The sequence below is a fragment of the Acomys minous genome (genome assembly GCF_964271855.1).
Source record: "Acomys minous genome assembly, chromosome: 4".
Classification (NCBI taxonomy): Eukaryota; Metazoa; Chordata; class Mammalia; order Rodentia; family Muridae; genus Acomys; species Acomys minous.
The window spans coordinates 71,075,140-71,087,795 of record NC_140486.1 but is presented as its reverse complement, the minus strand read 5'-3'; the positions used below and the strand labels follow the sequence as shown (position 1 = coordinate 71,087,795).

The 12,656-nt window shown below is 49.4% G+C and overlaps 1 protein-coding gene across 2 annotated transcripts in view; it reads right to left on the bottom strand.

Moving 5' to 3' along the window:
• The window catches only part of NPC1 (NPC intracellular cholesterol transporter 1), a 46,951-nt gene extending 34,526 nt beyond the window's left edge, over nt 1-12,425 (bottom strand). For both annotated transcript variants that reach the window (XM_084780710.1, XM_084780711.1), the window contains exon 1: nt 12,193-12,425. In XM_084780710.1, the coding sequence (XP_084636836.1) occupies nt 12,193-12,261 (69 nt within the window). In that variant the 5' untranslated portion in view covers nt 12,262-12,425. The remainder of the gene's footprint in view (nt 1-12,192) is intronic.
• Nucleotides 12,426-12,656: the final 231 nt, after the last annotated feature.

Genomic DNA, 12,656 nt, shown 5'->3' with positions numbered 1-12,656 from the left:
AGTCAGCTGGAACTACCGGGCAAAACCATGTCTATATACCAAACAAACAACTCCCCAGGGCTGGAGCCATGGCAGTTCAACTGCTGCTTCTCTTCTAGAGGACCCAGTTCCCAGCACCCACCTGAGAGCCAGCTCCATGGTATCTGACCCTACCACCACCACTGTACCTTTTAAAAAGCAAGCAGGCCTAATATCCCAAATGGATCTGTCAAGCCATTGATGCAGATTTGGGGATTATTTATAAGACACGGTCTTCCACTTTCTTAATCAAGGGTGTGGCTCTAAGACTCACAGCATAGGGAAGAGCTCACAGTCTTAGCAAGTTAGTGATTATTAAGGCAGTGGTTTGGGGGCATTTGCATACACACACACACACACAATTAAACAACAAAAAAAGGATATTTCCCTGAATATTCAGGTTAACTACTATCGGTACTTCAAAAGTATCCCGAAGAATAAATAAAGCCATAAACATCACTAACTTTACTTAAAAGGAGGTGCAAGAACGGCCAGTGTCCTCAAGGGCTAAGGAAACCCTCAAGGAGGGCATATGCTAAGCTTAAGGACTATTGCCAAGGCAACATTAACTTGTTAACATTCCTTATGAAACTGATGTCTCAAGTGCCACTCACATTCCCCATGTGACAGTCACAGGGCTTCCTGAAACTTAAGCAGGAAGGGTTCCTGTGAATCACCACCCTGTCCAAGGGCCGCAACAAGCCACACTTTGCATGACAATTGACTCAGCACAGATGACCCTGCATGACAGGACACTGGCTTAAGACTGCCCCACAGGGAAAACAGAAAACCAAGGGGCAAGCTGGATCCCAGCATGCCTTGAATGCACTGAAGGGCTAGTCCAGGTGCAGGCAGGGAGCTAAGCCAGAGCTCCTCAGTTCCCAGCCAAGATGAGATCGATGAGACTGTGGAACACAAAACATGTTATGGGGGAAGGAGGTGGAGCGAGCCCACCACCCGGCCAGGGTACACACTGTCAAGGGATCCAGAGCCAACATAACTTGCTTCAGAATTCATCCTTTAGATAGTAAAATTAAAAATTACAGTTTGCTGGATGTGGTACTACTGCATGCCTGGAACCTCACCCACCACAGAGGAGGGGTGAAACAGGAAGTAGGAGAGAAGCAGAGTTAGAAGCCATCCTGGGCAACTTGCAGCCTTGCCTTAACAGAGACGATGTAGCTCAGTGGTGGAGTGCTTGCTCAACATGTGGAATGCCCTGGGCTCAAAAAACAAAAATAAAGACGCCCCATACCAAGCATGAAGTGTGTGTGTGTGTGTGTGTGTGTGTGTGTGTGTGTGTGTGTGTGTGTGTGGGCACGAGCGCCTGTGCCTCTCATTTTGAGACAGGACAGGGTCGAACAGTGCTGCCTTCTTCCCCAAGCTGCTTCAGCGCTGGCTGCAGGCCCGTGGCACCATCCCCCTCTCTGGACTCACTGAAAGGCCTATGTTTAGGGCACAGGGAGGGAAATTGTCCAAATGGGGAAGCGTGGAGATTTTTACTAACCCCAGCAGCTGAAGCAGAGAACTGCAACTCTGGCCTTCCAGCACACAATAGGTACTCAAGTTTAAGAAGGCTGAAGTTGATCCCCCTGAACTACATTAGCTGCCAAACTAGTATCACAACAGATTATGGCCAGGCATGGTGGCGCACGCCTGTAATCCCAGCACTCGGGAGGCAGAGGCAGGAGGATCGCTGTGAGTTTGAGGCCAGCCTGGACTACAGAGTGAGCCCAGGGTAGCCAAGGCTACACATAGAAACCCCGCCTCAGAAAACCAAAACCAAAACCAAACCAAACCAAACCAAAACAACAACAAACAACAGATTATGGAATCCAGCAGGGCCAATCCCAGCAGGTTCTGAGCTGAGCATTCCAATAATATGATCAGATGGCATTTACCCCAGCAAAAGAAGAAGAAACAAGGCTGTCAAATGCTGCCAGGTGACCAGTCCCAGATCAACAGAAGCTCCTTGACTGTGATCAGATGTACACTGGTCCGGAGCAAGCGTCTATGGCAAGCCCATGGCACTCCTGTTTCTACGCTGTAACTGAGTTCAAAGGCAAGTGTGTTTTGGCCCCTTTGAAAAGGAGGGGGAAGGAGTAGAGTCAGCAGCTCTTTGGATCCCAGGAAGTCCATGCTTTAAGTCCGTAAGTAGAGCTCAGGACACCCAGAGGAACTCACTTAACCATCTGAAGTAGAACACAAACTATTTGAAGTTTCCTGGCCATTCTCAGGCTAGTGTCTCACAAAACCATCTTGCCCACAGTAATGGCCCCAGTGGGGGGGACACATGAGGGGGGTGCACGGGGGCGGGCATACTGTGAGTCACAATCCCATACTAATGCAGGCACTGTCTCAGGCATTCCACAAATGCACAGACCAAAGCACCAGCAGACTACAGCCGCAATGTGTCCAAGATCACACAAGCATTGGCCAAGCCAGGATCGAAACCGAAGCTTTCGGCTCCAGGCAGACTCTCCATAAAAGATAATTAACTCCACAATTAAGGCTGCTCTTTGCAGTTCCTGCCTGTCCACTCCCACCTCTGCAAGCCCATGCATCTCACCCAGTGCTGAGGCCTGAAGGGCGAGGCCTTATTTCCACCTTAAATCTCCCTGGCCCCTCTACACACCCACAGCAGGGACAGCCTCTAACTTCTCTTGCCCAAGAGCACTACCTCCCCTGCCTCAGATGGCTCCAATCTCTCCACACTGCGGCCTTCTCTGGCTGCCAGCCTCTGATACTAGTCTCTTCCAATGCCTCTCTACCCAGGGCCTCCTGCCTGTTTAACAGGGTAACTTTGAAACCTGCCTCAGCACCTGACCTCTGGTAGGGCTCCCTTGCTCAAGCAGCTCGTCCGCAGCCCGCACCCACCTTCTCCAGCTGCCTGTAAAAAAGGCTCAGCACCTGGTTCTTCCCTTTCTTCTCTTCTGTCCCATCCTGAGGGACCCATCTGTCTCACTTCCGAGCATGCCAAAGCACTTGACCCTTGTGCTAGTCCCATGAGGGGAGCACATCTCCCACCCTTAGTTTATGGGCACTTGGTAAGTGTGTCACCATTGTCACAGTCCACACCCAGAACAGACCTGTGACACATCTGGTACTGGGATTACAGATGCACAGGTAAACTGCCTCACCTGAAGGGCCAACTGCACCTACCTGTGGCCCATGATTGACCTAACTGGTGCCTCAGAGGCAGGATGTGCAATCTCAAAATCGCCACACACAGTAGGCAGCCACAGCATGTCTTACAAAGAGGACCGAAGTGTCATACGTGTCCCAGGACTGTGACGGCAGCACACGTCGAGGCTACCATGCTTTGGGAAAGAAGAACTCACTCAGGCCACTTCCCTTTTAGACAAAGAACCTGACTTCCAAACTTAAAGCGGCTGTCACTGTGTGTGTGTGTGTGTGGCAACACATGCCCCTAACCCCGGCACCTGGGAGGCTGAGGTTTGGTCTTGGAGGCTAGCCCAGGCTACACAGCAGCACTCGGTCCTAAAACCAAACCAATCCAACTGAAACCAAACTAAAAACATACCCTGCTTTTAAAGTCAGAAACATTCTCTTAGAAAAGAAGTATTCTGCGCAGTATTAAAATGAAACTCACTAGTGTTTGCGGTCTCCTGTCACCAAAAGGTGAGCCTGATCAAAACACAAGCTCTCTGGTGGAGAGGGACAGCAGTGAGGCATGTACACACGATGTACTGAGGCCACTGAATGGGGCTAAAAGTCCAAATCGCATGTGTATTTCACCACCAAAATAACACACACAAAAGTCCAGTGTCAAGGACGCCAGAGCCTCAGTTTCTGTCACCAGTGATTCTGGGGCCGAACAGAATCGAGGATCGTGGATCTGAGAGTCATAGCACACACCCAAGTCTCTCATAGCGCATTCCGCTGGCTGCAGTACTGGAGCTACTTCCCAGTCTCGTGCTGTTGCTGTATCACAATTCCTGAGACTGTGATTTATAAGAAGCAGAAATGTATGTGGCTCCCAGATCCGGAGGCTAGCAGGATGAGGTGAAAGGGCTGCATCTGGCGGTCTTGCTGCCTGACTTTTCAGAAAGCAGAGGGCAGAAGAACTGAAGACGGAACCCACTCAGGACAGCTCACTCACTTGCACAGGGTGCACTGATGGGTCTGTCCCGACAGGACACTGTTGCAGGGTGCGTGTGTTGGGGGCGTCCAGTGCGAGAACTTTGTTGGCATGTTCAAGCCGACAGCCAGGGGCAGCACTGTTCACACTCTTACAGTGATACTCTTAGCCGCAAGGGTAGCATTACTTAAGTATTACCTTTTTGTCCATTTCTAAAATATTTTTAAAGACTGTAAACCTTTCTTTAGTTGCAAATCAGCATACATCTATCACAAATATCCAGATATACTGAATTAAGACGGACAGGCCTCCTTAGATCACCACCCCTAACCACTTCCCAGACTGAACCAGTGCTGAGAAGCCAGGTCTTCCTTGTTTTGACCAACTCCCTTCCACAGAATTTGTTTTGTGGGCTCTTCTTACCCACTCCCAACTATTTTTATCTAACTCCTTAAGGCCAAACTCCAGACCCTGTCTCCAGTCACAGAAAAACAAACTTCATTGTTTCTTCCACAGGCATGAGTGTCACCCATCCTGTCTGTCCTTTCTAATGACCTTTGCCTACCTGCCCCTCCCAAGACTCATTTCCTCATTAAGCTGAACTTTGACTCCTCCCATCCGGGTCTAGTGCCTGAGTTCCCAAAGTAGGTGAGGTGCCTCAACTCATCAGAGGCAGCAGCAGGCTTGGCACTGGGGCAGAAGCCACTGCTCGGGACACCCAACTCCTTCCTTCCAGCCATGAGGCAGCAGAGGTCTCCTGCTATGGTGACGTGTTTTGGCCACATGCCGAGAGATCAGTTGTGGACTAGGCATAGACAAATTCTGCTTCTCAGAGCCAAACATTAGATAATGGAGGCTTTTTAGACTTCAGCTCTCTATGGCAAATACTCAGTCAAGCCTCCTGAAGCAGCTCAAATGCAGCCATGACAAAGGTGCATGTCCCAATAAAACTTTATTCACAAACTCTCTGGCTAGGCCACAGTTTGCTGGTTGTTGCTCTAGAATCAAGCAAAATTTGTTTGTCTTGATGCCCTCAAAAGACCATGAAATGCTCAACAGCGAGGCCCAGGTATAAGCCGTCCTTTGCAGCACCCTGCATACTGCACCCAACCTTCATCAACTCAGCAACCAGCAAGGCTCACAGTGAGGTGAGGGCATTTCAGAGATGAGAACGCACAGACATCTGGCTTCAAGCCAGACGTGGTAGCTGTGTGGCTGGAAAGATAGCTCAGGTGGATGTATTTACCAGGACTACCACTGACTCAGAAAGCTGCTCTCAGCGGTTACAGGGTCAGCAGAGGAAGATATAAGAAAAATGAACCCTTCGGCTGTCTGCCAGCAGCTACAGGCGCTGAAGCCCATCTTACTGACCATGAGCACAGATGGAGCACCGCTACCCAAACTGCATACGAGAACCTCTGAACCCCAGCAAGAGAAACTTGTATCTCTGGGGGCCTCTAGCGAACCTGCCAAGGCCCAAACTCTCAAATCCAGAAGGAATGCCAACGGCATGCTGGGCACACATTGTGTAGTTTCTCACTTACCTCGCTTATTTCTCAAACAGAATATAAGACTTTTACAGGCAAAGAAACTAAGGCCCAGAAGTGATAGTCCAAGGCCACATGGCTCCTAAGTGAAGTGATTTTGAAAAATAAGACAAATGTCCTCCAGCCCATCTTCTGAATCTTCCCATCCCCGCACAGATCCAACTCCAGCCCGGCTCGGGCACTGGCCCAGCCTGAGAACGGGAGGACGCAGCAGACAGGCCCCAGGCTGTGATGGTCACCAGCATTCTTCCCCACAAAGTACAGACGGAGGAGAGACAATGGCTATCGTTCACATCTCTAGGGGGCTGCAAATGACGACTCACTGCTCAGGGTGACCGACAGTCCCCAGCTCCATGCCAGAGGCCAACCCTGCTATAGTTGGTGTTACCACTTCTGTTACCACTGTGAATAGGTGAAGGCAACAGAGGGACCTGGAGACACAGCTAAGCTCCAGTTCGGGAAGGAGAGGAGGCCAGGCGGCTGCTGGTCAGCTTCACGGCCCAATGCCTCTCCAGGAAGCACAGACACAGGCATGTCTGGTCAGAACAAAGCAGGATGGGCTGGAGGGGATCCTGCCCAGAGAGCACATGGCCTGCTGTTCCTTTGGAATCTGGGAGACAGATTATAAACATGTAGGTGGAGGTTTCTGGGGTAGAAACTTCTGCTCTGTTTCAAAGCCACTTTGGCATACAGGTGAACACATGGGCACACACATGGCACGCGTGCACACACGAGCAAACAATCTGTGCGCACACAAGACTTGCCTGTATATATGTGATTGAGTCAAATATTTCTGAGATGGGCTCAACCATTCCAGCTCTTCATCTCACAGGTAACCCTCTACCTTGTAGTGTACGTAACTCACCAAAGGCCACACTACTAGTTACTATCAGACATGGATGAGCTTTAGTATGCACACAGTATGCACAGGGTCAGTAGAGGCCCAAAGCCATGGCTCTAAAACAAAACTCTGACCTGAGTGTTGCTGTGTATCTACAAAGTCCCTGGTCAGAGACTAATCACTACGCTGACAATTGTCAAGCCACGGTGAGACGGGACAGGTGCTGGCTGAGGAGCCTGACTGGCCAAGTGGGACAACTGGCGAACACCCATTCAACTTAGGGTAGAAGTTCTGGTCTACCACTTAGCCATGTGACCATGAGACAAACATCAACTTTAATGTTCCTGTTGATAAAAAACAAAGAAAATATGGGGCTGGAGAGGTGACTCCTGCTCTTTCAGGAGTCCTGAGTTCAATTCCCAGAACCCACAATGGGGCTCACAACTGTCTATAGCTACAGTCCTATGGGAACCAATGCTCTCTTCTGTATGCAAACACAACATCCACATATGATTGATAGATAGATAGATAGACAGATAGATAGATGATAGATAGAAAGATGATAGATAGATAGATAGAAAGATGATAGATAGATAGAAAGATGATAGATAGATAGAATTTAAAAGCAGAAAAATGTGCTTTGATTAAGGGAGTTCTGGGAGGATAAATAAAGTTAGCTGTGTGCTCATAATGACACTGGATACTCTTCCGTAACCCAGAAATTTTCCCAGTGCTGGCTAGTAGACATGGTTACCCAATGCCTATGACCCCAGCTCTTAGTAGGCTGAGGCAAGAGCATCCAGGTGGAGGCCAGCCTTGTTTACACAGCAAGTGTGGCTCAAAGAGAAAAAGATCCTTGCTATCGTATTAACTTTATGAAGGCAGATTTTGTACTGTAATTCACTCCTTCGTTACATTAATGAAACGGTTTTTGTTAGCAACTAGATTACTTTCTACCGTTTACATTTTTTGTTATACGGTATGTGCGAGCATGCACCATGGCTCTTGTGGTCAGACGGCAACTTCTGGGAGTTGGTTTCCTCCTTCCACAGCGAGAGTTTCAGGGACTGAACTCAGGTCGTCAGGCTTGCACTGGAAACACTTTCACTTGCTGCCCTGCTACCAATTTTTGATAAATATTTGTATGTTATAGGATACGGCATAATTCAACGTAAGTCTATGACATGAGATGGTTAAATTGGGGGTAATCAGTATTTCCAGCTCCTTGACCATGAATCATTTCTAAGTCTGGTCTCCATCTTCTCAGATGCCCCTTGGTTACCTGGGACCCAGTTCACTCCCAGAGCTCAGCTCCAACGCGCCACACCGTGTCCTGGTCTTTACTTGAGCACTGCTCACTTCGTTACCATTTCCGCCCACTCTTCCACACACTACACATACACAGTAGCTAACATTTATACAGTGCTTTATAGCACAGACACTGCTTTCCCAAGGGTAGGGTCTTTGCACTGTTGCATCCCATACTGTGCCCAGAACCTCTACTTTATATTGAAGGAGTTCATCTGAATTCTTGTGACCTAAGGGAAGGATAGTAAAAAGATCAAGAAGAAAGTGTTAAAGTGTCTGTCAAATCTTTCCAGGAGGTCCTTCACTGCATGACAGGGTTTAAAAAAAAAACAAACACTCATTTTTCCAACATAATATTTTTATTGGTTATTTGAGAATTTCACATCATGCACCCCATCACACTTCCCAGTCCTCTCAAGCCTGCCCCCCCCACCTTATAGCCTTGCCCTCTGGGGGTTAAAAGAAAGAAAGAAAGAAAGAAAACATGTCTAATTTGAGTTATCCATATACTCACCGGAGCATGGTCAAACTCCCAGTGGCCAGTCCCTTAAAGAGAATCAACTCCTTCCCTACCCCCCCACCCCACCCCTGCCGGAAGCCATCAACAGTGGAGAGCTACACTTCAGCATCCTTATCACAATTTTTAAGAGTTCTCTTCAATGGCTCCCTGCCTGGGCTATTACTTGGTGGGAGGTGGGGAGGGTGTCACAGAAGCCTTCTATGATTTCTTTTTCTACTGTGAGTCTGCCGTCATTGACATCACTGCAAAAGTAGCTTCCTTGCCCTTTTTCAGTCAGCAGGAACACAGATCATGGACCTCCACATGGTTTCTGGTGACAGCACAGACCAAGGACACCCACATGGCCTCTGGCATCAGCAACATGTGCCACCGACCTCAGCATGGTCTCTGGTGGCAGTACAGATCATAGATATCACCATGGCCTCCAGGGCACTGGCCAGACATCAGTCAATATGGTCCCTGGCAGCAGTCCAGCTCATGGGCATTAACATGGCTTCAGGCAGCAGCATGGACCATGGAAAGTTATTTGTGAAACATTCTTTGCCTAAGCAAACCACCCAAAGACTAAGGATAAAGAGGCAGAGGCTGGAAGCTGCAGGATGTGGCTGAGATGATGACTTAGTGCTTGCCACACACATGTGGGGACCAGAGTTTCGGTCTCCAGTGTCAGTGTCAAAAGTCAGACACTGTGGTGCATGCTAAGGTACAGAGCTAAGAAAGCAGAAGGGCTTATTGACTGACTAGTCTGCTGATTCAGGGAGCCCCAGGTTCAATGAGACACCCTGTCCCAAAAAAATTTAAAAAAAAAAAGTGAAGAATAACTGAGGCAGACATTCGACCTCTGTCCTCCACACGCACCCGTCACCCTCACCTCCCCCACCTCAAACGCAGGCACAAGCCAGGCAAGGAAAGCCTGGCTGGTCACAGTCAGCCACTGGCATCACCAGAAATCAACTGCACATACACCGTGATCGCAACGAACCTCTAAGTCCCTCTTCAAGATCCACACCGATGCTGGAAGACTTAAAGAGTCACAAATCAAGAGTTCTGGCCCCATTTGGAGGCGATAATATATTGTCCTTGCTCTCAAGGAGCCTGCAATCAGGCATTTCAGTCACAAAACAAACAAACAAGATTTACACACACTCCGGTAATTTGGCACAGTTAATCTGACTTCATACTGGGGGAAACTCAAGTTCCAGTGGGAAGAGATGTGGTTAAGACCTCCCTTCCCAATGCACGCATGCACACACGCATCTTTTTTTTTTTTTTTTTAAGCAGAAAACGCCACTGCAGAAGTTTAAGCAAAAATCAAGAACTAGAGCGGGAAGGCGTCCTGGCTAGGGAGCGGCAGGGTCTCCAGTAAGGCTCCACCAGTCAAGGGCCTGAATTCTGGCCAAGACTCTGTGTGGTTCTGACAGGAAAGGATCTGGAGAGCAGCTCACTTCTGCAATGCCATCGGTGCCAGGATGAAAGGGTCCCTGAGGGGGCCTAGAACAGACTTCCAAGAGGTGACAAGCCATAACTGAAACAGTGCGTCTCTTTTAACGCTGGAGTGAGGAGGTCATCAAGGCCAGTGCACATGTCCCTCCCTCAACAGAGGGACTCTTTGTTCCGGGTAGTATAATAAATTTGGAGAAATAAAAAGTTCTATTCAGCAAGTCCTTTACTTTTTACCCACTTGTAAAAACAGAAATAAAGAAAAAAAAAAAAAAACAACCAACAACAACAACAAAAAACCCCACAAAACCAAACCAACCAACCTTCCCTTTACAGTTGATAATGTGGTATCAAATCTTACTCCATCAATCTGGCTGGTAAGCAAGGCTAGGAAGGATTACACAAACTCCACTTTCACGGGGTTGCTCATCCTGCCTGCAGGCCAAAAGGTCAGCCCATTCCAGATTACCTCTGAAAAAGGCACTTAAGTGTTCAGTGAGTGCTGCCCTCAACAGATTGCAAGTTCCTGAAGAGAAAACATCCAGGAGAGACAAGATTATCTCCCCAAACTTGGATGAAAATGGGGGGCGGGGTCATTTGCTTTAGACAGGGTCTCACTATTTACCTGACCTGTTTAGAACTTGCTAGGCAAGGTGGCCTCACACTTACAGAGATCTGCCTGACTCTGCCTCCCCAGGGCTCAGATGTGCACCACGAGAACTAGTAAACACAGGTATTAAAAGGAAGCTGTGTGCGTGAGCGCCAGATGCCGTGGTCAAAGCTGTAATCCAGCACTTAGGGGGCTGAACAGGATCACAATGAACTCACACCAGGGCAACAAAGTGAGAGTCAGAAGCTGGGCCCCTAACACACACACACACCCAACACAAGAGAGGAAAACAGAGCATTCAATCTGGCAATCCCATCTTCTGGAAGTGGAAAGACTTAAGAAACCCAAACATCTCTGCAATGTCCAAAGGACAGCTGCCTCTAACCCCCAACCAACCTGATGAGCCACAGACCAGTGTGAGTTCCAAACCCAGATACCCTATTTGCTCAGCTGTCCTGGGAGCCTCTGGGTAGCAGGAAGCTGGTTTTAAAACAACAATGGGAAGACTTTCAGGCATTCTGCAATAAAATCAACTTCTGGTCACTTCACAAGCTCTGCAAGAGGCACTCCCAGCTCAGGAGCCTTGAAGGCTACCTTGAGATAAAAGAAAAGCAGAGATAAGTTTAAGCCACTCTGCTGACTAGGTCCTGACTTAAAACTCTAGGGAAAAGAGATTGCTGACTTTTTCTTGAAGGTTACTACCTTAGGCAGGGAACTCAGCTTCTTATATGCTACGTAACTTCAATAATGATGAGGTATTTACCATCTCAAACCACAACAACAACAATAAGACTGAGTCAAACAAACAAACAAACAAAAAACCCTAAAAACACATACATGGCAAGGGTAGCTGCACCCCAACACCCACCACCCACACTTTTCTGCTTCCCCTCACTTTGGGTTCAGCCTGCTATCTGCATGTGTACTCTGCAGAGATTTACAGTTCGAGGGGTAAGCGTCTTAGACCAAGTAACCATTTCATCTGCGCACTTCTGATCCACAGGTCCATTAGAGGGGCGTTGGTGGCCACAAGTGCACAGCATTTCCACTGACTTGGTCATTCTGATCTGGTTTAATTAGTACCCCTCCATAGGGATCCCCAAACACACACCTACTGTTTCCAATCGGAAAACTGCAGACACACAAACAGTAGGGACACACCCATACCCAAGTCGGCCCCAGCAAGGAAAAGCCAGGTGAGCAAGTGAGGACGCTGTGCCGGGTGTCGTCCTGTCCCAAGCTAATTGTGGGAAGGGGAAATTAAACTATTGCACGTGTGGGCCTCAGTTTCCTGAAACGTTGAAATGAACGGGGTCAGAGGCAACCCACAGTCTTTGAGATCAGGATGATTTACTTAAAGTACTCAAGACTGCTTCAATCTGGTGACTGAGTTTCGTTCTCCAACCTCCATCGCCTGAAGATATGGAGCAATAACACGGTTGGAGCCGAGTTAACTTAAGAGTGCCCGTGCATGTAGAATTTGTTTTGTTAAAACGGCTAAACCCAAGAAAGGTGCCCAATCCTCTGCACCCATTGTCCCTCCGCACATGCTAAATCAGGTGACCACAGCTGGAATGAGCTCAAAGCTAGCCAAACAGAGGCCCCAGCTGTCACCCTCTCCCACACCACAGGGCAGCGCGAGGGTGGACAGACACCGGAGGGGAAGGCGACCGCCACGGCTGCACTCGCAGACCAGCTTCCCCCCGACGCCTGCGCTCTCAGCTCCCGCGACTGGGGTCTCTGGAACCGCAGCACAACCCCGCCGCGTCCCGCCTAGCCCGCCCGGGTTCTCTGGAAGCCACTCACCTGCGCAGGGTCCAGCAGCAGCAGCAGCAGCAGCAGCAGCAGGCCGAGGGCAGGGTGGCGCCCGCTCATACTGTCGCCGCGCGGGGCTACAGACCTCAGCTCGCAGCGTACAGCCACCGGAACGCTGCAGCACCGTCTGGCCGGTTTCTGGACCGGCGCCTGACTAAGGGACGGGGTAGGCGCAGGCGGCGTGCTGCGCGCGCAAGTCAGGAAGGATGATGGCGGTGTCCCGGCTGCTGCCTCCCGACTCCCCCAAGGGGGCGGGGTTAAGCACTCAGGGGCGGGGCTTAGGGCTCAAGGCCAGGACCAGTCGGTGCAGAACGACAGCTGCTGACACGCCCCTTCACCCGGAAGTCTACGTAAGACGCCTTGGGGGCGTGTCTTAAAGCGCAAGTCTGACAGCCTAACCAAAGCCACGCGGGCAAATGCCCTTGCTGGACGTTTGTCAAGCTCTTTTGTGTCCT